The 25197-nt window shown below is 49.9% G+C and overlaps 4 protein-coding genes and 1 long non-coding RNA gene across 7 annotated transcripts; 2 read left to right on the top strand and 3 right to left on the bottom strand.

Moving 5' to 3' along the window:
* The first annotated feature begins 433 nt into the window (after window positions 1–433).
* LOC120678428 (plant UBX domain-containing protein 8-like) lies at window positions 434–5705 on the top strand. 3 transcript variants are annotated; one of them, XR_005676551.1, is made up of 12 exons: window positions 639–838; window positions 1765–1826; window positions 1931–2456; window positions 2532–2615; window positions 2700–2803; window positions 3119–3350; window positions 3447–3635; window positions 3823–3987; window positions 4392–4535; window positions 4614–4670; window positions 4746–4826; window positions 5314–5687. XR_005676551.1 is itself a non-coding variant. In XM_039959613.1 (11 exons), the coding sequence occupies exons 1-11, from the start codon at window positions 755–757 to the stop codon at window positions 5425–5427; spliced, it is 1761 nt and encodes a 586-aa protein (XP_039815547.1). In that variant the 5' UTR covers window positions 434–754; the 3' UTR covers window positions 5428–5705. The 3 variants fall into 3 exon arrangements, 1 of the variants encoding a protein (XP_039815547.1); XM_039959613.1 differs by lacking the exon at window positions 4746–4826 and having other exon boundaries at window positions 434–838; window positions 5314–5705; XR_005676550.1 differs by having other exon boundaries at window positions 4614–4826; window positions 5314–5705.
* Window positions 5706–6064: 359 nt separating this feature from the next.
* LOC120678429 (non-specific lipid-transfer protein C4-like) lies at window positions 6065–6893 on the bottom strand. Its single transcript, XM_039959614.1, has 2 exons — window positions 6418–6893; window positions 6065–6335 (listed from the first exon to the last, which is right to left on the bottom strand). The coding sequence occupies exons 1-2, from the start codon at window positions 6689–6691 to the stop codon at window positions 6328–6330; spliced, it is 282 nt and encodes a 93-aa protein (XP_039815548.1). The 5' UTR covers window positions 6692–6893; the 3' UTR covers window positions 6065–6327.
* Window positions 6894–9740: 2847 nt separating this feature from the next.
* On the bottom strand, window positions 9741–12377 carry LOC120679809. The gene is made up of 5 exons (XR_005677330.1): window positions 11701–12377; window positions 11428–11579; window positions 11008–11358; window positions 10304–10337; window positions 9741–10224 (listed from the first exon to the last, which is right to left on the bottom strand). It is a non-coding gene; the product is annotated as an uncharacterized LOC120679809 (long non-coding RNA).
* Window positions 12378–12455: 78 nt separating this feature from the next.
* On the bottom strand, window positions 12456–18427 carry LOC120678306 (G-type lectin S-receptor-like serine/threonine-protein kinase At1g34300). Its single transcript, XM_039959432.1, has 6 exons — window positions 18382–18427; window positions 18061–18282; window positions 16493–16671; window positions 16195–16405; window positions 14049–14270; window positions 12456–12649 (listed from the first exon to the last, which is right to left on the bottom strand). The coding sequence occupies exons 1-6, from the start codon at window positions 18425–18427 to the stop codon at window positions 12456–12458; spliced, it is 1074 nt and encodes a 357-aa protein (XP_039815366.1).
* Window positions 18428–20869: 2442 nt separating this feature from the next.
* LOC120679026 (BAG family molecular chaperone regulator 1-like) lies at window positions 20870–22968 on the top strand. Its single transcript, XM_039960513.1, has 3 exons — window positions 20870–21506; window positions 21579–21835; window positions 21966–22968. Exons 1-3 carry the CDS (start codon window positions 21278–21280, stop codon window positions 22407–22409), a joined length of 930 nt encoding a protein of 309 aa, XP_039816447.1. The 5' UTR covers window positions 20870–21277; the 3' UTR covers window positions 22410–22968.
* The last annotated feature ends 2229 nt before the right edge of the window (window positions 22969–25197 follow it).

Below are 25197 nucleotides of genomic sequence, written 5' to 3'. Positions count from 1 at the left end.
TAAAGGAACATAACCATTATGCCAATCTCAGTGGCCGATGTGAAAAAATGAATATCCAAACTAGTAACTCAGGAGTGGCTGTGTGTCACATCTTCAGGAAACTCTATACACACTGCGGTTTGCTGGAGAAGTGCATGTGTAATCTGAACGTCGTCTTTTTTTTCATTTTTCAAAGAAAAGTCTAACATTTTTTCCTCTATAGCACCACTGCACTATCATCCATTGATGCAATTCACGAAGCCAAAAAAGATTCGTTTTACCGAATTCTCCTCGGTGCAGGAAGGCACATATACTACCAGCCAGTGGTGGCTGCAGATGCTTTCAGCCTCACCAAAGCTTCCTCCATTCCTTCGCGAGCAAGGCCCAACGCCTTTCCTTCCTCCTCGTCCTCTTTCACGGCATACTTGTTTCGCAAGATGATAGAAAACCAACTGCAACGGGGTCTGTCCATGGTGTTTTACGGCCATGCCCCTACTCCTTTCGGGTACGCGCTAGCGCTCGCGAGGGCACGAGCGTCTTTTCCGGCGTCCGTCATTCTCAGCGCGGCCCACAAGCCCACGGCCCACGGCCCGCGGGGGAGGCGGAGGGGAGGAGCAATAAGAGAGCACCACATCGACCGCACTTGAATTAACACGCACGGCTCCGTCCGCTGCTTCGCGACTCCTCTCCTCTCCTCTCCGCGGCGGCCCGCGTCCTCCTCGCCGTCGCCGCCGGGGAGACCCGGGCCGGAGCCGACTCCGGCGCGCCTCCCGCCATGGCGCGGCCGCCGCAGGAGGCGATCGACACCTTCGTCAGCATCACCGGCGCCGACGAGGCCGCCGCCGTCCGCGTGCTCGAGGTGACGACGCCTGCCCGCCCAATCTGACCCCCTTTATCTGGCCATTGGTGCTATGGCCCCGTGCGTTTTGGGATTATTAGTTGCTTCGGGTTAGGGTTGGGCTTCGGATTCTCACTGCGTGTGGATGGTTAGATGGCGGATGAGGGGCTGCGGCGGATGGGTCTGAGATGTGCGATTTGAGCCTGGGTTTCATATGAGTGATCAGAGTTCGCTTCTCTGTGGTTTTAGGGGTGCCAAAAATAGCGGAATGCTCTGGGAGTGTGATGTAAGGGGGGTGGTTTTCTGGTTGTGCTGTGAATTGTGATTTATTTCTAGTTTGCATTGACGCGGTGTGAAAAATTGCCGAAACTTCACTAGATCAGGGTTGGAATACAGAAGTGGAGGTGGTGCATCTGATCTCTTAAATGCTGTAACCGTCAATTGTGGTTCCTTAGTCGTCTAGCAGGAAACCAAGTTCATTTATGTTAAATTCTGTTTGGATGTTCATGTTCTGGAATTTCAGATTGGATTGATTTGGTGTAGGAGAGGGGAAACCACTTGTCCACTTGCTTGGATTTTTTTGTTCATGTGGGGGTACAATTTTGTTATCTACCGGCTTTTTAAGGCTTGCCTTGTCCCTGTTTTTATGTCGCATTAGTCTTTGGGATTCATTGCTCCTGTTTGCCTTTGTAATGTAGAGTTGAGTGCTGATTGAAACAGTGCAGTATATTTCAAAATGTCGGAGTGCTTTGAGGTGTCCATGGTGGGTTCTTTTAATCATTTGCCATCCAGTGTGCTGCATTTTAACCCACTTAATAATTTTAACTTAAAATAAAAGATATGAAAGTTGTACCACTGAAGATACAGAATGCAGATATTTGAAATATGTGAGTATGCCTTTGGATTCATATATTAAATACAATGGCTGACCTCTTTTCCCCCCTCAGGAACATGGCAACGATCTAAATGGAGCTGTGAATGCTTATTTTAATGAGGGAGATAGGTCAACGTATGTTTTTCTTCTCTTGATTTTTATGCATTTGTTGTCGTGTAATTTTTTCACTGTTCCATTTGTCATGACTGAAATGAAATGCTCAATTGAATGATTTTCAGCACCAGAGTCAATCAGAATCCTGTACCTGCCAGTGATGATGACATGGAGCTGGATGAACCACTTGATCCCATGTTTAACAGACCTTTGTTCCCTAGAGCTTTGGGCAACCCTTTTGCACTTTTGGATCCAGGTCTTGCCAACATAACTGCTGCTGATATATTTCGAAGGGGACCTCAGGTTACGCATCCTAGGGAGGTGAGGCAGATACCTATTGAAGTTAAGGACACCAATACTCTGACAGGCAGTTCTGGTCAGGGTCCGGTTATTGAGGATCTTACTGGACGTGAATCTTTCTATGGTCCAGAGGTTCATGGGACTGTTATAGTTGATGATGATGATGAAGATTTGCCATCAACACCATCTGCTCATGATCCTAATATCCCAAGCAGCACTTCACGCCCAAACCATTCCATGCCAAGTGCTCCTCCACTGGTTGATGTTAGCGACTATAACAATGATATAGAGGAGCAGATGATCCGGGCAGCAATTGAAGCTTCAAAAAGGGAAGCTGAAGGCATGACAAATGTATGCTTCTGCTTTTGGATCTGTCAAATTTCCATTTGTTTAAACAAACTTTTGAACAAAATCCATTGTACGCAGGGTCTAAACAGTGGTGAATCAGAGAAAACATCACGTGGCAGAGGTGATGATGAGCTTGCTCGGGCAGTTTCTTTGTCCTTGGAGGTAGTTTTTTAACTTCTAAGGTATAGCTGTGTATTTTTGTTCATATATCAATATCCTCAATATGTTCTTTAATGTGACTATCAGACAGCAGAGCGAGAGAGAGCTCTGCGCCAAGAGGATGTAGCAGATCACTCTCCTAATTTATCTGATAAAGAAGACACTGAAGGAGCAAGCGAGATGATTCAAAGGTGAATATATATGTTTTTGAAATGCATAGAACAGCGGTAGCCCTAAATCATATAAATATTCCTGCAATTTCTAGAATAGTCGTAGTATGTGGGTTATTAATAATAAATTAATGGCTCAATTTCTATTCCCTATCATTTCTTGATTTTTTTGTACGGTTCCATTTGCATAGTAGCCAAGCAGCCTTGCAGGATATGATATTCTTTCATTGTTTGTGTGCGCCATTTTCATGCAATCTTTTTAGCCAGCCTTTAGCAATACAATCTAGTTCTCTCTACTAGCGGACAATTCCTCATACATGTCCTTTCTAATTGTAGGCAAGGACTAATAGGGAAAGTTGGAACCTCTGAGCAAACTGTAGATGAGGAGAACTTCCAAGACGACATCGGAGATGATGACGAACAACCTTTAGTTAGGCATCGCTATAGACGTGTTCGAAACAGAACTACTGATCCGATGGAATCGGTGCAAATGGCCAACAGTCCTCCCTCGAGTTCTCATCCACATAATGTTCAAAATGACCATCAGCATAATGGCGGGTTTGAAGAGGTATTCTGTTCCCATCTTGCCTCTAGTGTGAGTTATTGTTTTTGCAAATTGTAGTTTCATCACAACTCACAGTGCTGTTTTAACTTCGTCAAAAAGTGGGGTGGCATTTCTTCTGAAGAGCATGACGAAGCTGTTATGCTTGAGGCTGCAATGTTTGGTGGGATTCCTGAAGGAGCACCATATCCATTTTCCTTCCCAACCCGTGGAAGGTCAACTCAATATCCCCGAGTAGCACGTCCTCCATCGCCAACGTTAACCGCACAGCGGTTGTTAAGGGAACAACAGGTATTGAGCAATATTTGTTGTTTTGGGGAAGTCGGGAGGGGAGACCCTACCTAAATGTTTTTGATCATGCATACATGCTGTACTCATGTGAACCAAAAAGAGAGCAAAAATAGAACAGGTATTGAGCAGTATTCATCTGCTGGAGTATTACAAGTATTGCATATGACTACCAAGATTTCGATTGCAGGATGATGAGTATCATGCAGCCCTCCAAGCTGATCGAGAAAAAGAGTTGAAGGCTGTGCAGGAGGCTGAGCTCCGCAGGGCAGAGGAAGCTGCAGCAAGAGAAGCTGCTCTTGAACGTCAAAAGAAAGAAGAGGAGGAGAAGCTAAAGAAACAACGTGAGGAAGAGGTACTTCTGTTAGTACCTATCAAATTGAAAGTTGACAGAACAGGATTGAGATTCATACATTTACCACACTTGGATAATTTTATTGGCTCATGAGCATATATGTTTGATTAAATTGCAACTGAGTTGGGCTAATTGTAGAAGTGGGTAGTGCGTACAATCTGCTTGATATTATGATATATGAAATATACTGTAGCGCATTTGCCAGTCCTACAAGGAAAGTCTCTGCAACCTTTTGCTGAGGCTCAACTAGAAGATGTCTATAATTTAGCAAAAGAACGATAATGCAGCATATTGATTTCCTTCTGGAGTTCATGCTAAATTGTTAGGTCTGTATTCTGAAGGTTTTTTTTTGTTTTACTAGCAATAACATATTTCCTTTTTTTGTGATGTTTATGTTAAAATAGGAGTTAGAGTCCGAGCTTGCAGCCAAACAAGCATCACTACCAAAGGAGCCACTACAAAATGATGAGGGGGCAGTTACAGTGGTAGTCCGCATGCCTGATGGTAGTCGCCGAGGACGGCGCTTTCTCAAATCCGACAAGATTCAGGTGAGCTTCTTTCAGTTGCCAGCATCCCTACTGAAGTGCTTCATTATACCTGCTTCTAATCTTCTGGAACTGTTGCAGTATCTTTTTGATTTCATAGACATCAGCAGGACTTTCAAACCAGGAACTTATAGACTGGTAATTCTCATCCACTTCTTATGACAGTACTGTATATTTGCAAAATGATATCAGATCAGTGCAATTACAATCCAGCTGGGTTATTCACACTAGCACTAAGGAAAAAAAAGCGACTACTGTTTCTGAATACTTTTGCAGTACCTTAACTCTGGCAAGGTAACTTTGCAATTTTGATGGTACCTCTACATTTGAACAGAGACTCTTTTTTCTTATTGGAATTAGAATTAGAATGATTTCATCGAACAATTTTGAATTATCTATGTGGCTATAGCGGAATGTTCTTGTTTATCTTCGACACTTGTTAAGGTTATAGACTTCTATGACTATATTTGGCTGTCAATTAGTCAGGTCGCCCGACAGGTTTAGATTAGTATGATTGATATACACTAGAGACAGGAAGCTGTGTGACCAGTCATTTTTTTTTCTTCCACTGTATAAGGATAGTCATTTTTAGCTGGTAGTTCATCATCATTGCTTCAGCTGGTCAGCTATTGTTGTTTTCTATTATTGGGTGATAGCACCGGATGAGCCTTATGAAGGGGACACATGAATCATACATTTCCTCTAATTCTATTTATTGTCCGTGTCTGCCCCTTTCCTGTCATGTGTAACTGTCACTAATTTTTGTGACTTTGCTGGACAGGTGAGATCTTATCCCAGACGTGCGTTCACTGATGGGGAGAGCCAGATGTCATTGAGCGATCTCGGCCTCACTAGCAAGCAAGAAGCCCTGTTCCTAGAAAAGATTTCAGGCTAGAATACAAATTAAAGTTTTAGAGTTATGGTCAAGTAATATGCACTTTTAAAAATTGTATCTGGCGTGTGCTCATTAAAATGCTATAGTGCTCGCATGATAACTGGTGTCTAAAAGATCCTGTGGCCATCTTTTTCCCCCCTGACGAACGCTCGTGTTTCACTTTCACTGACTGCTGTCAGTTTGTGTAACGCAGTCAGTCTCACAGCCACTTTGAACGTGCCGTCAGAATGTATATACAATTCTACATTCAGGAGGTTTTATTTCCAATGATTTCATGAGTGCATGCGTGGTTGCTCCGGAGAACTGGTTTAGATCATCAGTATTGGTCTGCATTCTGGCGTAATGTTACCGTGATTGTCACCCAAGGTCACTGTAATCTAGTAATAGTCTGCCCCAGAACCTGTTGCATCTGTTACATTATATATAATTAGAGAGTCTGTTGGTTTACCCCTAGTTTAGGAAGTTTTTTTATTTTTTAGCTAGCCACTTAATCTCTAAATTTAGCTAGGATTATTGCTAGTCTCTTGAAGATGCTCTTAGTTTTTGATTTTTTTTTCCTTCGTTCCAGTTCTCCTGTTGTTTTACTTAGTCTGTCATGAACTTTGTAATAGGCACACTGAAATCATTGAGGCTGCAATCAAAGAAAAGTTGCATATGCCAAGCGTATCAATAGCAATCGAACATGTGATCCTGCATGGTTTCACTTATTTTCTACTGAAACAGAGGTAGCAAGGCAGTCTTCTGAACATGAAACGAAAACAAAGACAAGGACGTTGGACGTGTCAGGCGGCGACGCCGGCCGGTGAGGCTCGATTCCTCCCGCGCGGTGGAGCCGCACGTCTTTATTCTCTCTTCCTAATTGCCTTGCAGCATCCGTGGTTAGCAAGCTCCATTGCCTCATCAGGCAGCTGCATGAACAGAAAACCATAAGTAATAACACATGGATCGACAAGAGCTTAGCTGCGTAATAGTAGAAGTAGCTTCTTTTACAGCAGTTGACAGGGGCGAGGCTGCATCGTCCGGGCAGGCTGCTGATGATGCCCATGGTGCTGCAGGCGCACTCGTGCGACACGGCGCTCAGCGCGCCGCAGCAGTCGGCGCTGGGGTCCGGCGCCCCCGGCACCAGGTACGCGCGGCACGCCAGGAGCCGGTTCAGCTGCGGCACGCACTGCCCCACGCCGCCGCCGCCCTGCGCCTTCGCCACGCCGAGCGCCACCACGAGGAGGCACGCGGCGAGGAGGGACATGCCTGCTGCCGACGCCATTGCTAGCTAGCTAACTTTCTGGGGCTTCCTGCTCTTCTGCTGCTGGCCTGGCCTGGTGGTACGGTGGCTTGCTGGATGTACGCTGCCAGGTGCATGCGGTGCTATTTGTAGCTGTGATGAGCAGTAGTAGTGCGTGTGCAACGGCGGCGCAGGGCGGCGAGCTTTGCGTGGCTCACCAACGGCGCCCGCCCGAGCAGGCGGCGCTTGCGCTTTGGGAGAGGGAGAGCGCTACAGTCGTGTGAGCCAACCGAACACACGTCCGGGACGTTCTTGGCCTCCGCCTCTGCTGCCGTTCGTCTCGGCGGGGGATTTTGAGTTCCATGGGGCCGAACGACGTGCGGCATCGCCTGCTCATCGATCTCCTCTCGAGAAAGTTTCCTAACTGGGACACTAAAATATAACTCGATTCCTCCTTTAGTTCTGAAAATTTTACAGTATTTCTATGGCACAGACAGAACTCTATTTTTCATTTCTTATTTGATAATTTCACTTCTGCCAGCTCCTTTCCGGACCCGCTACCGCTAGCTGTGGCCGACGAGCGCCACCGTCTGCCCGCCCGTTGATCACTAGCGCTTCGTCAAGTCCGGCCACATGGAATCTCGTGTTCGTTTGCAAAATTTGATAGATTATGGCTGCTGCCGCTGATGCTGGCCTCCACCTCTCCATCGTCACTTCCAAGCCTGCAACTTCCATTCTGCTACGGAAACAGAATGGATGCTGCGCTGCGAAATCAGAATGGATGCGGCGAGTCGTGACTCGTGACGGCTCAGAAATTATAACGGCCTTTTGACGTGTCTCAGGCGATATGTTTTTGTTGAGGCGGAGGCGGAGGATTTCGCGCCCGGGCCCGGCTGCGGCTGCGCCGTCAGGGTCTACGGGGACACCGGCAGCGGCTTCTGCCTGCGCTGCGGCGGCGCGCCGCACTGGCCGGCAAGCTGCGCGGTGGGCGCGCGAAGCGGACGCGACGAGCGCCGACTGGCTTCTGGTCCACCCCAAGACGTCGGCGTTGGTGGGCGGGAAGGATCAGGAGGAGGAGCGGCGCGGCGGCGGAAGCAGAGCGGGGAGTGGAAGAAGACCGTATCCAATATACAGAACCCCCAGGCTTCGTTTGGCTCCACAGGGGTGATTCCCACGTGTGAACGGATCCAAGGGGGGAACGGGTGAATCCCTTCCCACCACCCAATTTCTACATTTGGATGGGAACTGGGTGGGATTGATATGGATTAGCGTGTATTCGCAATTTCTAGCTGATATATGTGACGCATGACCTTCTGCTCAAGCCAATCACTTGAATACAACTTTAATTTTACTCACGAAATATCACCAGATTTGTCTATTTTAAATGTATAGCCTCGTAAAAAAATTACAAATGAAAGGCAACATAACGCAGCTCAAGCCAGTAAGTTGCAAACTCTCATTACAAAGGGGGAAAAAATCCATCATCTTGGATCTTGAAATCAACAATACTGCATGCTAATTTTACTAGCACTAATATGAATCAGAAAAAAAATGCAAAACCAAAGCGGTCCTCGCTGGACGGCTGCTGGTACCTTATATCCTGGTTCAACTAGAGTAACTCGTGAACTCGGTTCCGCTGGGCCCCACCGGAAGGAGAGTCAAGGCGGTTGCGCCAAATCCAGGGGCCGCGTCGCGCGTCTCCCTCCACAGGGGCACGTGTCGCTCCTTGGATAACAGGCTACTCACAAGCTTCCATCTCCATGTTGTATAGTGTATAGAGTACTAGGACATCTCACGCGCTCCGCCGCGTGAAGAAAAAAAAGCACAAAGATAAAAAAGAAGAGGTGAAAACATTACAAAAGAGGGGAAAAAGAAAAGAAAAAAAGAGAAAAAAAAAGAAAAGCCAAAAAAAAGAGGCCGGCGTGTGGGCGGAGGAGGCCAGGCGGCGACCAGCGACGGGCAGCGCCTGCACGTCGAGATCCGGCAAGGCGGAGGTCGGCGGCGGGGTGGGTCAGCGGCGACGACCATGAGGGAGCGGGAGGGGAAAGGAGGTGGTGGCGGCGGCGCGGAGGAGCCCAAGCGAGGGCGGCGGTGACTGGCGACGGGCGGCGCCAGGGGCGGAGGGTGGCGTGGGGCGACGCCGCGGGCTAGATCCACCGCCTGGATGGCCGGATCCAGCGAGGCGGAGGTTGGCGGAGGGGCGTGGCAGCGGCGGCGACCGTGAGAGAGCGGGAGGGCTAAGGGGACGGTGGCCATAGGGGGCGTGAGGTGGGGAGGTTAGGAGACCCGCCGCCTGCGTGCCTCCTCGTCGACGCCGCCGGCCAGATCCGCCACCGACCATATCCCCCGCCTGCACGCCGAGATCTGCCAAGGCGGAGGCCCGCGGCGACCGGGTGGAGCTGGAGGTTGAACGGGGCGAGAACCTCCACGGACGATGGCGTCGAAGTGCGGAGCACCAGATCCGCCACTGGCACGCCGCCGGTCGGATCCCCCGCCGGCGGCGGCGCGGAGCGGACGCCGGGGTTCGAAGGTGCGGCGAAGGTGGGGGCGTGGGGGGAGGGGTCGAGAGGTGGGGAGCCCGGGAAGGGGTGGCGGTCAAGGACGGCGACCGGTGGTAGGAGAGGAGGGCGAGGGGCGGAGGGCGGCGCCCGCGCGGCGGTGACGGAGTGCAGCGGGGCGGCGGCGAGGAACGTTAGGGTTAGCTGAGATGGAGGGGGCGGGGGAGGCCGAGGGAGGGTGCGCGGAGGAGGGGGGAGGGCGGTTGTTGGGAGGGTAGGCGGCGGGTTTTTTTTGCAAAAAGACATGGATGGCGGGTTTGATTACAAACAAACTGAAGGGTCTTTTTGCAAAAAAAGCCAAGGAGCGGCCTGGATCAACCTCCTGTGACCGATCGGACGGTTCGCGTCGGGCGTCTTCTCCGGTGGCGCCATGTGTCGCTACCGGGGGAAGGGAGCGCGGAGAGGGCTCCCTCTCCACGTCGTATAGAAGTTAGAGTACAAGTGCACACTATGACTAGTAGCAAGAGTACAACTGTACAGGTGAGTGAGCAATCTCAATAAACCAAGTCCAACTAGGCAGCCTTGACCATAAACAAAAAGAGAGAATAGCATAGTATTTTTACTGCTCCTGCATGGTTCAGGGTAACAGAAGTTTGCCAGAGAGCATCATAAAGTGCACAAATCCAAGCATAATTTATGTAGCTGGTCCAAAACTGAATATAATCTGTTCTCAGGGCAACACATAAACAAAAAGGACAAGGACTTCATCTCAAAATATCCCATATTCAGTAACTTTTGATTATGATGCAGGATAAAACAAAATGATAAATCATCTTCTTGTGAGACCATGGTCTTGTACATGCCTCGTGCCTAGCCCCAGGGGCGGATTTAGCGTGGGGGCAAGGGGGGCTCAAGCCCCCCTACCCCCATGAGCTCCATGGAAATTAGAGGAGAGGAGGAGGGAGAAGAAGAGGAAAGAAGGGAGAGAAGAAGAAGAAGGGGGGGAGGAAGAAGAGGAGGAAGCAGCCCCCCTGCCGGTGATTCCAGCCACTGCCTAGCCCTGAACTTGCCAGCCTCCTACAACAAACCAACAGGCAATATTCAGAACATGTTATCCACATCAAAGCACATGTTATATCCTAGTTTAGACACGCACCAAAGGAGCCACAAACTTGGATGCCAATCTAGTCCTGCAAGCGGATGAATATGCAGTTAGAACTTTGAAAATCACCATAGCATATGCATTGCAAACCCTACTTTCTACAGTTTTAGTGACAAGGCATCATTTAAAGGGTGGACAGTACAATTTATTATCTTAAGTGCTCAAAGGTAGTTTTTGAATAAAATATAGGGATGCGATTCTATTGAGTTTAGGATTATCTGATAAGCCAATTTTAATGGCATACAAGCTCAACAAGACATCTCTTTCTTTAGGGCAGTGCTGTTTGGTAAAAACTACAACCACTTAGCTTATCTTATAGATCACAATCTACTGACTTCATTATACTGCAAGCAGGATAGCCAGTCACAATCACTAGGAAACTAAAAACATGATGTTCCAAAAGCATATGTCAAACAGCACTGCAGACATACCCTAGAAACACTTCAACTGAGAGCCAAAACAATACACCACCTGCTGCACAATTGCATCCTAAGAAACAAGGGTACATAACTGGTTGAGGATCCAAATATACTGGGTGAGCAAAGAGCTTATGGATCCTACCACTGCGTGCTTGTTGTGTAGTACGGGCAATGCTTCGTAATGCTAATGATAACAATGTTGTTAAAGCTGGCAAACTGCATTCAGTTCATGCAGCAAGATGCTGTAAGAAAGGTGTCTGATGAATTTTTGAAACTTACCGCGATGAGCTTCATCGCCCTTGCATGGTGCTGATGGTTACGTCATTAATGGTGCAAGACGTGTTGCCATGCGACTGCGGCTGGATCTCCAATCCACCAGTCCTGACTCCTGACCCTGCAGGATGATACCTGCTGTTGTGGTCGCTTCGGGTCCGGCAGCGAAGTTGTGCCATCCCTACTTACCAGCATCACTGCAACATCTGCCATGGTTGGCCGGTCCGTGGCGTTGTCCTGCACACACAGAAGTGCCACCTTGACGCACTGTTTGATGGACGCCATCACCTGACTGCAATCGCCCAACGTGGGGTCGATCAGCTCGGACACTTTCCCTTCCCTCCATAGCTGCCACGCCTGAAATCAACACACGTCAAACGCCATGTTCAGCTGTCCTAGCAAATAAATTTTGCAGTGGGTACATACGTATTCAAGCAGGTTGTCGAAGTCGCCGTACAGATTGTTGCCGTTGTTCCTCTTGCCGCTGATGATCTCCAGCAGCAACACGCCGAAGCTGTAGATGTCAGACTTAACAGAAAAAGGTGCCCCCGGTAGTGTACTCAGGAGACATGTAGCCACTGTAATAAGCGTCGAAAGATTACAAATCAAAAACACCACTAGTGAAGTGAAAATTTCTTAATTTGATAGTTGCACATAAAGTAAGCTAATCAGTGGTGTGCTATGGTGTGATTTTCTTACTATGTCCCGGTGACCCTGTTGGTGCTGGCTTCCGTCATGTTGGCGGGCAAGATCCTGGCCAGGCCGAAGTCTGAGACCTTGGGGTTCATGTCACTGTCCAGCAAAATGTTGCTGGCCTTCAGATCATGGTGGATAATGCGCACCCGTGAGTGCTCGTGCAGGTACATCAGCCCCTGTGCAATGCCTTGAGTTATTCGCAGACGCTTCTCCAGGGGCGGAGCCAGGAATTTGTTTTTTTTCATTATTAGAAGGGGCTAACCATGTTAATTTATAGAAAAATTTAATCAAAATTCAAATGTTCAATGGAAATTTGGGGACCATAGGGGGGGCCACTGCCCCCCTGTCTACGCCCCTGCGCTTCTCCCAGTCCAGCAACTGTCCCCGCTGCTGGTCTGCAAGCTCACGCAGGATCATCAGTAAAAACTCAAATGGACCAAGACAGATTGGTGAGTTCTACCGGTGAGATCGGTACAAAAAATGAAGCAGTTGAGGCTGACGTTGGGCATGTACTCGTAGACGAGCAGTTTCTCTTCCTCGTTGACGCAGTAGCCAACCAGACGGATCAGGTTTGTGTGCTGCAATTTCACAATCAGCTGGACTTCGTTCTTGAATTGCTCCAAGCCCTGCCTAGAAAGTGAAGACGGCCGTTTCACTGCGATCTCAGCACCGCCTCCTAGTTTGCCCTGCAGCAGAATCATTCCAGGCAGAGTCAGTCATGGCAGCTCACGTCAAGCACTTGAAAACGATTAAAAAGTTCACCATCCGCTCGCCTTGTAGACAGTCCCGAAGCCGCCATGGCCGAGCCGGTTCTCGTCCGAAAAGTGGCCAGTTGCGGCGGCCAGCTCAGAGAAATTGAACAGCGTGAACCCGGAGCTGCTCTCAGTTTGCCACAGCGAGCTGAATCTGTTCCTAGAGTGTAAGGGCCCCTGCAGCTGCATTTCCACCCTACCTGAATTGGAGATTTTATTTGTGTTAATGAATCAGACTATATTGCGGATGAAAATAAAATGAAGGAAAAGGGGGGGTTTTCTTGTTAAATTCTTACCGGCTGCTTTCCTTCGTATTTTGATTAGCAGAAACCCGATAACGAGAGTGACAGTGAAGATGGTCACTGTTATGGCGATAGCGATAGCTACTATGACCTTTCCGTGCTTTCTCCTTCCTCCTAAATTCACTAGAAAATAGCCGGACTGTAAAGTTAGATCAATTCAATGTATAAAAACTAAGACCAACATAAGAAGCACCATATTGGCGAGCGCGTGTGCGTGCAGCCGCGGCTCGCGCGGCGTGAGCAGAGGGAGGCCGCGGGGCGCTTGGCGCGGTGGGGTGCGGGCCAGGGGGAGGTGTGCACGCGCGGGTAGGCGGCCGGAGCCGGGCGTGCGCGGCCGAGCGGCGCTCGGGAGCGCGCGGAAGGAGAGGGAGGAGGGAGAGAGAAGGAAGGGAGAAAAAGAAAAAGAAAAGAAAAGAAAAAGGGAAAAGGAAAAAGAAAAGAAAGGGAGAGAGAGAGAAAGAAAGAGAGAAAGAGAGAGAGAGGCGCCGGCGCCGATCGCGGCGAGCGGTCGCGCGTGGCCGACAGGCAGCCGAGCGGCACGGGATGAGACGGCGGCGAGGAAAAAGAGGGAGGGTACGGGCGGCGGAAAAAAAGGAAAGATGGAACGACGATTGAAATCGGATGTCAGGACAGCGGGAATTCTAAGAGGAGATTAGGGTTTAGGGATAATTGAGCTCAACGATGAAATTTTTTGAAAAAATGTTTTAGCGCGTGATTTAATTTTGATAGATTTTCGGGATATCACAGCCGCAGAGTCTGGGCCGAACATTGAACGTGACGGCGTCTGGGCATAATCCCTTTTTTTTGAACGGCCCCGAATTCAGCCGTGCACTCAATCAGGTTCTCATCCTTTGTTTCCCCCCAAAGATAGCAAAATTGAATCCTGATCGGTCTGCTCTGCTCTGCTGCTGCTGTATCATGCAATGCAGCACGAGATCCTGAATCCTGATTGCTGCATCGATAAAGCATCCGGCAATTCAACTCCCCGACCTATTACGATTAGGTCTCTCGTCCATTATTAGAAGGGTTTTTAGTCTGTAGCACATCATGAAAGTGTGATTTTGTCCAGCGCACATCTTCAATGTCGATTTAGTATCCAGCACACCGTAATAGAGTGTTTTGGTCTGTTATACACCACACTGAATAAACTAAACATTTTTAGTTGAAAGGAGGATGAAAAGACCATTTTACCCTTGGGCCCACCCCTGTCATCTTCCTCCATGCACTCATTTGCTTCATCCTCTGTTCCTCTCCGACATATGCTGCTTTTCAGCTTCTGCCGGAGCCTCGCCAGAACCTGTGGCCACCCTCACCTCTCGTATCCACGCGCGGTGGCGCGAGACCACCTTCTCCTGCAGCGGCGCTGTCGAAGCCCGTGGGCCCTCATGCAACATGTGCACAGCTCCTGGCGTGTCGTCGCCGTCCAGGCTGAAGAGCAGGCGCCCGGGCCGCTGCCGCGTGCCGTAGCAGCACCGCCGCGTTGCCGGACTCCAGCACCTCCCTACCTCTGCACAAGAATCTGCAAGCCCCAAACTCCCAAAGAATTGACAGTACATCAAGATACCGTCAACCGCACCACATCCTGGGAATTAGAGCTGGAGGGAAAATAGCGGCTCACTCCGACGCTCTCCACGTTCGTCCACCCCAATGGTCTCCACGTTCATCCTGGGAACTAGAGCCGGAGGGAAAACCGCGTGCCACGACAGGCGGGGCTCCGAGCGGACGCGCGCGCGACGGGCGGCGCGGCCATGAGCTCCGCGCAGGCGGCACGGTCGCGGGTTCCTCCACGGGCGGCGAGAATGGATAAGGTCCCGGCGATGCACGACCATAGCACGCCCCGCGTGGTTTGCAGCGATGTCGCGGCGGCGGCAAGGTCGAACGCGGCACGGAGGCCCACACGGCCTCGCCAATCCGGGAACCCGGGCCCGAGGGCACGCCCAGAGTTTGGACGGTGCGGAGGTCCGGGAGAGGCCCGGAAGGAAGGCTACCCCGGCACCCCTGCGAAGCGGAGGTAGGCGAGCACCCCTGCCGCCACGGCGTGAAAGGAGTGCCACAAGCTCTGGCGCCATTAGAGAAGAAGGGCATAAATGTCATTTGACAAACCTCTCCCGCTCAACTAGATTGGAAATGACTTTTTTAATCGGTTCAATGTGCTGCGGACCAAATACTGATTTTATAGTGCGTGAGAGACAAAATCAACTTTGAAAGTGTGCAACAAGCAAAATCATGCTTTCGGGGTGTGCTGTCAGCCAAACGCACGGCCATATATGCATCTATATACAAGAAGATCGAAGAAGAAAAATGCGCCATTCATAATGCTCTAAAAAAGGACATGCAGTTTCGGTTTAGACTATATATGAACTCACGACGACAGCACTGCACGGATGATGGTGGATCTCTCTCTATCTCTTCACTCTTCTCGAAAGACATAAAGCCATGAGAGACTCATTATGCATATTACGGAATATACCCTCAAAATTAAACAGCTGCTGTGAGATTAGTATGATCGATGCAAATTCAAGTCTTTCGATATCCTGTTATTCCTGGCAGACAAGCGACCACTGCAGTTTGTTTCTAAGTTTGCTAGTTACTAGCTTTTTTTTGATAGGAATACTTTAAGAAACCCCTAAAGCTTAATAAGGTGCGGCAGCCAGGGGTTGAACACTGGGCGGGAGCATCCTGACCAGTAGCCTTTGCCACTGCACCGTGAACCCCTTCGCTTGCTAGTTACTAGCTGGTTCCCATCTTCATTCTTTCTTCTGGTACTTTTTGCTTTTTAAAATTAAAATGGTTTAGATAGCCCGTGTTTATGCATTTATCACAATATTTTCTATTTTTCCTTTGCTAGCGGCCTTTCGAAAAAAAATTACTTTATTTGCTAGCTCATTTCTTTGTTACTTTTTTTCCTACGTATATAAGCTGCACATAAAGTAAGCTGATCAGTGGTGTGCTATGGTGTGATTTTCTTACTATGTCCCGGTGACCCTGTTGGTGCTGGCTTCCGTCATGTTGGCGGGCAAGATCCTGGCCAGGCCGAAGTCTGAGACCTTGGGGTTCATGTCACTGTCCAGCAAAATGTTGCTGGCCTTCAGATCATGGTGGATAATGCACACCCGTGAGTGCTCGTGCAGGTACATCAGCCCCTGTGCAATGCCTTGAGTTATTCGCAGACGCTTCTCCAGGGGCGGAGTCAGGAATTTGTTTTTTTTCATTATTAGAAGGGGCTAACCATGTTAATTTATAGAAAAATTTAATCAAAATTCAAATGTTCAATGGAAATTTGGGGACCATAGGGGGGGGGCCACTGTCCCCTGTCTACGCCCCTGCGCTTCTCCCAGTCCAGCAACTGTCCCCGCTGCTGGTCTGCAAGCTCACGCAGGATCATCAGTAAAAACTCAAATGGACCAAGACAGATTGGTGAGTTCTACCGGTGAGATCGGTACCAAAAATGAAGCAGTTGAGGCTGCCGTTGGGCATGTACTCGTAGACGAGCAGTTTCTCTTCCTCGTGGACGCAGTAGCCAACCAGACGGATCAGGTTTGTGTGCTGCAATTTCACAATCAGCTGGACTTCGTTCTTGAATTGCTCCAAGCCCTGCCTAGAAAGTGAAGACAGCCGTTTCACTGCGATCTCAGCACCACCTCCTAGTTTGCCCTGCAGCAGAATCATTCCAGGCAGAGTCAGTCATGGCAGCTCACGTCAAGCACTTGAAAACGATTAAAAAGATCACCATCCGCTCGCCTTGTAGACAGTCCCGAAGCCGCCATGGCCGAGCCGGTTCTCGTCCGAAAAGTGGCCAGTTGCGGCGGCCAGCTCAGAGAAATTGAACAGCGTGAACCCGGAGCTGCTCTCAGTTTGCCACAGCGAGCTGAATCTGTTCCTAGAGTGTAAGGGCCCCTGCAGCTGCATTTCCACCCTACCTGAATTGGAGATTTTATTTGCGTTAATGAATCAGACTATATTGCGGATGAAAATAAAATGAAGGAAAAGGGGGGTTTACTTGTTAAATTCTTACCGGCTGCTTTCCTTCGTATTTTGATTAGCAGAAACCCGATAACGAGAGTGACAGTGAAGATGGTCACTGTTATGGCGATAGCGATAGCTACTATGACCTTTCCGTGCTTTCTCCTTCCTCCTAAATTCACTAGAAAATAACCGGACTGTAAAGTTAGATCAATTCAATGTATAAAACCTAAGACCAACATAAGAAGCACCATATTGGCGAGCGCGTGCGCGCGCAGCCGCGGCCCGCGCGGCGTGGGCAGAGGGAGGCCGCGGGGCGCTTGGCGCGGTGGGGTGCGGGCCAGGGGGAGGTGTGCACGCGCGGGTAGGCGGCCGGAGCCGGGCGTGCGCGGCCGAGCGGCGCTCGGGAGCGCGCGGAAGGTGAGGGAGGAGGGAGAGAGAAGGAAGGGAGAAAGAGAAAAAGAAAAGGAAAGAAAAAGGGAAAAAAAAAAGAAAAAAGAAAAGAAAGGGAGAGAGAGAGAAAGAAAGAGAGTAAGAGAGAGAGGCGCCGGCGCCGATCGCGCGTGGCCGACAGGCAGCCGAGTGGTGCGGGATGAGACGGCGGCGAGGAAAAAGATGGAGGGTACGGGCGGCGGAAAAAAAGAAAGATGGAACGACGATTGAAATCGGATGTCAGGACAGCGGGAATTTTGAGAGGGGATTAGGGTTTAGGGTTAATTGAGCTCAACGATGAAAATTTTTGAAAAAATATTTTAGCGCGTGATTTAATTTTGATAGATTTTCAGGATATCACAGCCGCGGAGTCTGGGCCGAACATTGAACGTGACGGCGTCTGGGCAGAATCCCTTTTTTTTTTGAACGGCCCCGAATTCAGCCGTGCACTCAATCAGGTTCTCATCCTTTGTTTCCCCTAAAAATAGCAAAATTGAATCCTGATCGGTCTGCTCTGCTCTGCTGCTGCTGTATCATGCAATGCAGCACGAGATCCTGAATCCTGATTGCTGCATCGATAAAGCATCCGGCAATTCAACTCCCCGACCGATTACGATTAGGTCTCTCGTCCATTATTAGAAGGGTTTTTAGTCTGTAGCACATCATGAAAGTGTGATTTTGTCCAGCGCACATCTTCAATGTCGATTTAGTATCCAGCACACCGTAATAGAGTGTTTTGGTCTGTTATACACCACACTGAATAAACTAAACATTTTTAGTTGAAAGGAGGATGAAAATACCATTTTACCCTTGGGCCCACCCCTGTCATCTTCCTCCATGCACTCATTTGCTTCATCCTCTGTTCCTCTCCGACATATGCTGCTTTTCAGCTTCTGCCGGAGCCTCGCCAGAACCTGTGGCCACCCTCACCTCTCGTATCCACGCGCGGTGGCGCGAGACCACCTTCTCCTGCAGCGGCGCTGTCGAAGCCCGTGGGCCCTCATGCAACATGTGCACAGCTCCTGGCGTGTCGTCGCCGTCCAGGCTGAAGAGCAGGCGCCCGGGCCGCCGCCGCGTGCCGTAGCAGCACCGCCGCGTTGCCGGACTCCAGCACCTCCCTACCTCTGCACAAGAATCTGCAAGCCCCAAACTCCCAAAGAATTGACGGTACATCAGGATACCGTCAACCGCACCACATCCTGGGAATTAGAGCTGGAGGGAAAATAGCGGCTCACTCCGACGCTCTCCACGTTCGTCCACCCCAATGGTCTCCACGTTCATCCTGGGAACTAGAGCCGGAGGGAAAACCGCGTGCCACGACAGGCGGGGCTCCGAGCGGACGCGCGCGCGACGGGCGGCGCGGCCATGAGCTCCGCGCAGGCGGCACGGTCGCGGGTTCCTCCACGGGCGGCGAGAATGGATAAGGTCCCGGCGATGCACGACCATAGCACGCCCCGCGTGGTTTGCAGCGATGTCGCGGCGGCGGCAAGATCGAACGCGGCACGGAGGCCCACACGGCCTCGCCAATCCGGGAACCCGGGCCCGAGGGCACGCCCAGAGTTTGGACGGTGCGGAGGTCCGGGAGAGGCCCGGAAGGAAGGCCACCCCGGCACCCCTGCGAAGCGGAGGTAGGCGAGCACCCCTGCCGCCACGGCGTGAAAGGAGTGCCACAAGCTCTGGCGCCATTAGAGAAGAAGGGCATAAATGTCATTTGACAAACCTCTCCCGCTCAACTAGATTGGAAATGACTTTTTTAATCGGTTCAATGTGCTGCGGACCAAATACTGATTTTATAGTGCGTGAGAGACAAAATCAACTTTGAAAGTGTGCAACAAGCAAAATCATGCTTTCGGGGTGTGCTGTCAGCCAAACGCACGGCCATATATGCATCTATATACAAGAAGATCGAAGAAGAAAAATGCGCCATTCATAATGCTCTAAAAAAGGACATGCAGTTTCGGTTAGACTATATATGAACTCACGACGACAGCACTGCACGGATGATGGTGGATCTCTCTCTATCTCTTCACTCTTCTGGAAAGACATAAAGCCATGAGAGACTCATTATGCACATTACGGAATATACCCTCAAAATTAAACAGCTGCTGTGAGATTAGTATGATCGATGCAAATTCAAGTCTTTCGATAACCTGTTATTCCTGGCAGACAAGCGACCACTGCAGTTTGTTTCTAAGTTTGCTAGTTACTAGCTTTTTTTTGATAGGAATACTTTAAGGAAACCCCTAAAGCTTAATAAGGTGCGGCAGCTAGGGGTTGAACACTGGGCGGGAGCATCCTGACCAGTGGCCTTTGCCACTGCACCGTGAGCCTCTTTGCTTGCTAGTTACTAGCTGGTTCCCATCTTCATTCTTTCTTCTGGTACTTTTTGCTTTTTAAAATTAAAATGGTTTAGATAGCCCGTGTTTATGCATTTATCACAATATTTTCTATTTTTCCTTTGCTAGCGGCCTTTCGAAAAAAAATTACTTTATTTGCTAGCTCATTTTTTTGTTACTTCTTTTCCTACGCATATAAGCTGCACTTTTGCAACAGGCAGGCATCCTGTTACTTGCGTGTCACACTGCGGGAGTTGAACGGTTGGCGTCAGAGCTGAAATCGGATTCTCAACTCGATTCGGCTCGTGAGCTGTTGATGCACAATAAAATACTTAGCTGGGTACTTCCGTGTCCTCGCGCGAGAGGGAGGCCATCCGGGAGATTTCGCATTTTTTTTCGCAGGTGGGCTCCACACAAACGATGTTAACACAGCAGAGATCGAACGCTGGTTTTGTTCGACTTGTGTTGTCAGCACAGCACCGTTGGAACCAGCACTGGAGCTGGCCTAATATCTGATCGACCCACGCTGCAGTGAGGGCAGTAATGGCCATGAGGCAAAGTGGCAGATCACGAGGCAAAGAGGAAGATGCAGCCGCAGAGGCAGAGCTGAGGTCCTGGAGACGACAGGTTGGTTGGTTCGTGATCGTGCGCGGGCTCCTTTGGCCAAAAGCGAAGCCGCCGGTACGGTCCGACCTGCGCGTCAGGAACAGCTGACGCGCCTACCGCTTCCAATCCTCTGTTTTTTTCCCTTCCGTCTCCGCCGACGAGAAGAAGCTTCCGCCGATCGAATGGTCGATGATGATCCGGCGACGGCCGGCGCGGCGCTCGAGAACCTCAGCTCCCAACTACTGGTAGGTACAAGGAGCTCGACCCGACGTCCGGACCGGCCAGGGGAAAGGAGCTGAGCACGCGTGCACAGCTAGCGGTGTCAGGTCGCATGTCATTCCTTCCTTCCGGGGAAGAAAAGGGTCGAGGCGATTTGGTGAAGTGGCGAGCTCCATCCGGAACGGACGCCGAGTTTGCTTGGAGGCGAAGGCCGGCAACGAGGAGGAGACCGACCGCGGCGTCCCGAGCAAGGCTTGCAGGTCGCGGGCAGGAGCAGGAGCTGCGCTGCGCTGCGTCCATCGCAACCACCCACCCCCACCTGACGACGCATCCAGGCGAGGTGGCTTGTTGCTGCTGCAGGTCGCCGCCGGCGGTTCACACGTCCATCTCCATCCATCGGTCGATCGGATGGTTAAAACTTGGCCACTGAAAGACGCCGCGATATTTCTTTGTTCTGAATATGGTGAGATGGCAGTGCCATCAGGCCAGGAAGCCATGGCCATCGGCGGAGTACTTTTCCACGTCCAGTTGTACGGGGACCCCGCACCTGTAACCTGCTTCCTCGCGAGGTGGCCTCCTTGGCTTCATCGTCGCTTGCTTGCTTCGGTTTCCCAGTATAAATATTCTGGTGCCCAGCTCCGGCCTGGCCCTTAGTTGTATCATCGTGTCCTTTTCCTTTCCTCCTACCACACACCATTTCTTTCTCCTCCCCTTTGTTCCTCCATTCAAAGCTTATTACAGGCATTTGCTTCTAGTACTCTAGTAGTCCCCAAGCACGAACTGATTTTTCCGGTTCTGGTGCAGCAGCGGATTAAGCTCGCAGCCATTAGCAGATAATTAACCAGATTTCCTCTAGCTAACCATCTCTTTTCTTGAGCTTGGTGATCGGCTCGACTTGTGTGTACATACACACATACGCACTCTACCTGGTAGGACGGTTGCTTGATCGATCGATAGGCATAGGAAGAAGATGATGCGCGGGGCCAGGGAGCAGAGGGTGGCCTTCTCGCCGATTAAGGAGGCCGCGGCGGTGCCCAAGGAGGAGGTGTGGGAGGTCCGGCCGGGGGGCATGCTGGTGCAGAAGCGGAGCCCCGACGCGGACCCGCCCCCCGGCGGCGCGCCCGTGCCCACCATCCGCGTCAAGGTCAAGTTCAACGGCGTCTACCACGAGATCTACATCAACGCCCAGGCCTCCTTCGGTACGTTAGTTGATGCCAGTGCAGGTCTGATTTCTTTCTTTGTTTCATCCATCTGAATGGCTCTCCCGGCAGGCGAGCTGAAGAAGCTGCTGTCGGAGAAGACGGGCCTGCACCCGGACGACCAGAAGGTGGTGTACAAGGACAAGGAGCGCGACTCCAAGGCGTTCCTCGACATGGCCGGCGTCAAGGACCGCTCCAAGATGCTCATGCTCGAGGACCCCGCCGCCAAGGCCAAGCGCCTCCTCGAGGAGCGCCGGACCAGCAAGGCCGAGCGCGCCGCCAAGGCCATCGCGCGCGTCGCGCTCGACCTCGACAAGCTCGCCACCAAGGTACCATCACATCTTTAACACCATCATCCGTCCATGGCCGGCGCGGCGGCGCTACTCAATTCCTCCGGCTCCAACAATGCATATGCGGTTGGTTTCACATCACATCCTACATCAATGTAATCGTCGTCAGGTGTCGGCGCTGGAGACGATCGTGAGCAAGGGCGGCCAGGTGGTGGACGCCGACGTGGTGGTGCTGACGGAGGCCCTGATGAACGAGCTCGTGAAGCTGGACTCCATCGCCGCTGACGGCGAGGTGAAGGCGCTGCGGCGGGCACAGGAGAAGCGGGTGCAGAAGCACGTGGAGACGCTGGACGCCATCCGCGCCAAGCAGAGCAAGGCGAGCGGCAAGGCGCGGCCGCCGCGCCAGCCCCCGGCGGCGCAGCAGCAGCGCCGGCAGTTCCAGCCGCCGGCGCCCACCACCGCGACGGCCCCGGCGCCGCAGACGCAGACGGCGAGCTGGGAGACGTTCGACCTGCTGTCGTCGGTGCCGTCGACGTCGGCGGCCCCCGTGACGACCATGGCCCCCGCGACCACCACCACGCCGTCCCCGCGGTTCGAGTGGGAGCTCTTCTAGAACGGAGGCGCCCGCCTGCTGCTGCTGGTCCCCCCTCTCCCGCGCCCCGCCAAATGTGTGCCTGCCTGTCCATTGGCTCGGCCGGTACCTTTCTTCTTGTCCATTCACCTCGGCAATGGTGCAAGTCAATCGCCATTGCTTCTTTCTTTCTTCTCCTCTTTATTCGTTCTTTCTTTCTTTCTCTCCGTCCTTTGTTGAGTGTATATTGATCTGATCTCCACAAAAGAGAAGAAAAAAAAAGGCAAGAACTGCATAGTGAGGTGAAGAAACTAGAAGCAAGCACATCCATGGTGTTGTTGTCTGTCTGTCTGTCTGCAAAATAAGTGGTGGCCTGGCCTTGCGATCGATTGACAAAGGATTTTTCCCATGCCCATATGTGCACAGTAGCAGTACAATGTACAGTGTACATGAATCAAAACAATCTCCCAACACACACATTTGTTTGTGCCGTGTGTACTGTAGTATGATGGGATGGATGGATGGTTCTTCCTTCACCCCACATTGTGCAACCCAACTAACATTGCTCGCTGCTGGTTTGATCCGGTGGAGTATTCTGCTTCAGACTTTTTTTCTTTTGACAGGCTCTTTCTTTAGAATTGAGGGACAGACAGTGATGAGTATTGCAGTCGCAGATGGACACTGATTGGGAGCCTGGCCTGGCATTGGCTTGCAGCTGTGCGCAATCATTGGGCATCTGCCAGGGCAAGCAGGGTCGTGAACGCGCCGGCCGGCATGCATAAAACCTATGGGCCTGGTCAGCAGCAGGGTTAGTTAGTAGTAGTGTACAAGTGTACATGCATGCCCGGCTCCAAAAAAGATTCCTCCAAACACATGTTAGGTATAGTATATAGCATATATATGAAACTATATATGGATCTTTTTTTGATCTCCTCATGTCATTATCTATCCCTGTGTGTGGTTTTGACCTTTCTTGTGTCTGTACGTTGAGTTTTTGGGATGCCTTCTACTTGGAGTAAGCTAAGCGAAGTGTGGTATGGAGAAAGCTCTGTTGTGTCGGCGGGCGGGCGAGGCGTGCAGTAGAGTGAGTGGTTGAGGAGGGTAGGTGAGGGGGAGGAGACAGGGAGGGGGCCAATGCAAGAATGAGTGGCCGGATGAGTCCATGAGATGAGGCCTCTTTCAGGCTTTTAATTCCCTAATCATTGTGTGTATAGAGCTTCAGCTTCTTCTGTTCCAAACCACTCTAATTAGTTATATTAGCCTATCAACCCTATTTCCGCACGGGCTAATTAGAATTAATATAATATTAAAACTTATAACTAATAATTATAATTATCTATCTCATACTCTCTTTCGTCTATTAAATATTCTAATACAATACTCTAAAACATACATATTTATCATTATCTGGCTGCAAACTTGCAATAGGTTTATTTAGTAACACTTTGCTTCACACCTCTATATGTGTTTAATATGTATTTAATTGAACCTTTTGTTTGAACTATGTGAACAACATGAAAATTGGTATTCTTATCTCTTTTCTCATACATGAATACATGGCGACACACATCATTAGTAGTATTTTTATATAAATAACAACATAAATAATATATTAATAATAATAGAAATAGTAGTTTAGAATTTTATATTGGCACACTTTAATATTTGTTATAATTATATAATTTAGATTCAGATTTATGGGTTACTTTAACTTTTATAATGGTATAATTGGACTTATATGCAAATTTAGAGGTAATTTACATTATTTTTATAATGATATAGATGGATAATTTACATGAAGATTAGGGGTTACTTTAGATTATATTTTATAATGGTAGAGGTGGGTAATTTAGATACATGTTTAGGGGGTTACTTTAGCCTATTTTCATAATATTAGAGGTGGGTAATTTAATAGAAAAGATAACACACACACACACATATATATATATCCAATGTTATACTATGATTAGATTTGTCGGATTAACGGACGATGTTTCTGATTTTTATGAGAATTTCTCTAATTTTTTCAGAGTATCCACATAGAATTCTATATATGTGGCTTCTCGTGGAGGCTTCAAAAGAAACTTCCAATTAGTAATATTAAGATGCTCTCTTTGAACTAGCAGTGCCAACAAGTATACAGCAACAGTAGCAATATTCAGATGGAGGAAATTGTTACCCAAAAAAGAAAATGCAGAGTTTTTTTTGTTCATGCAGTCACTCGCAGTCGCAGATACGCCTTTGTTGCGCGCGTGAGGAAGCAGCAGGTCGGGCATGCGGCTAGCAGGCCGGGGCGCCGGGCAATCCTCTAGTCTCTCTCGGGTCGATCACAATTCACAATTCACACACGGTGGTCGCTCGTGTACTTTTCAATCCTCATGTCTAGATGCATAGCAAGATTTATATATAAACAAAGAAGAGTCAAGATAAGCTACATTTGGAGTGGAGAGAGTAGTAATTAACAACAACGACGTTGCTCATGTCTCATTTGTTAACGATTACAAAGACGTGCACATTAGCTTCGTCTTCATAGCAGGTGGGCTAGTGTTCCTTTGGTTGCCCACTTATTTATTTTTTGTTCGGACAAAGAAAGGGACATGAAGAATGAAGCGGGGAGAGATAGAGAGAGCATCGCACGCAGCTCGAGAATGTATTACTCGTTCTCGCACCTGCGTCGTCTTCGTTCTTTGCATTGTCATTGTCAGCACACCGGCCGCGGCTACGTACTGCGATCTGCGTCGGTAGCTGGAGCCTCAACAACAACATGCAGCAGGTTGGTTGGGTGAAAAGGATCGGAAGCATCGCGTTGACTTGACACCATGGGCACGCC

Source organism: Panicum virgatum, chromosome 6N (assembly GCF_016808335.1).
Source record: "Panicum virgatum strain AP13 chromosome 6N, P.virgatum_v5, whole genome shotgun sequence".
Classification (NCBI taxonomy): Eukaryota; Viridiplantae; Streptophyta; class Magnoliopsida; order Poales; family Poaceae; genus Panicum; species Panicum virgatum.
The sequence above is the reverse complement of the archived record's forward strand: the minus strand, read 5'-3'. Positions and strand labels throughout refer to the sequence as shown.

Bases quoted from the DNA above. Each gene is read 5' to 3' on its own strand.
- LOC120678429 (XM_039959614.1), bottom strand. From the start codon at position 6,691: ATGGCGTCGGCAGCAGGCATGTCCCTCCTCGCCGCGTGCCTCCTCGTG.
- LOC120678306 (XM_039959432.1), bottom strand. From the start codon at position 18,427: ATGAACGTGGAGACCATTGGGGTGGACGAACGTGGAGAGCGTCGGA. The intron at 18,283-18,381 runs GTGAGCCGCTAT...TGGGGCTTGCAG, and splicing joins CGAACGTGGAGAGCGTCGGA to ATTCTTGTGCAGAGGTAGGG. The intron at 16,406-16,492 runs GCGAGCGGATGG...ATTCTGCTGCAG, and splicing joins GCTTCGGGACTGTCTACAAG to GGCAAACTAGGAGGTGGTGC.
- LOC120678428 (XM_039959613.1), top strand. From the start codon at position 755: ATGGCGCGGCCGCCGCAGGAGGCGATCGACACCTTCGTCAGCATCACC. The intron at 3,351-3,446 runs GTATTCTGTTCC...TTCGTCAAAAAG, and splicing joins ATAATGGCGGGTTTGAAGAG to TGGGGTGGCATTTCTTCTGA. The intron at 4,536-4,613 runs GTGAGCTTCTTT...GAACTGTTGCAG, and splicing joins TCAAATCCGACAAGATTCAG to TATCTTTTTGATTTCATAGA.
- LOC120679026 (XM_039960513.1), top strand. From the start codon at position 21,278: ATGATGCGCGGGGCCAGGGAGCAGAGGGTGGCCTTCTCGCCGATTAAG. The intron at 21,507-21,578 runs GTACGTTAGTTG...CTCTCCCGGCAG, and splicing joins CAACGCCCAGGCCTCCTTCG to GCGAGCTGAAGAAGCTGCTG. The intron at 21,836-21,965 runs GTACCATCACAT...AATCGTCGTCAG, and splicing joins TCGACAAGCTCGCCACCAAG to GTGTCGGCGCTGGAGACGAT.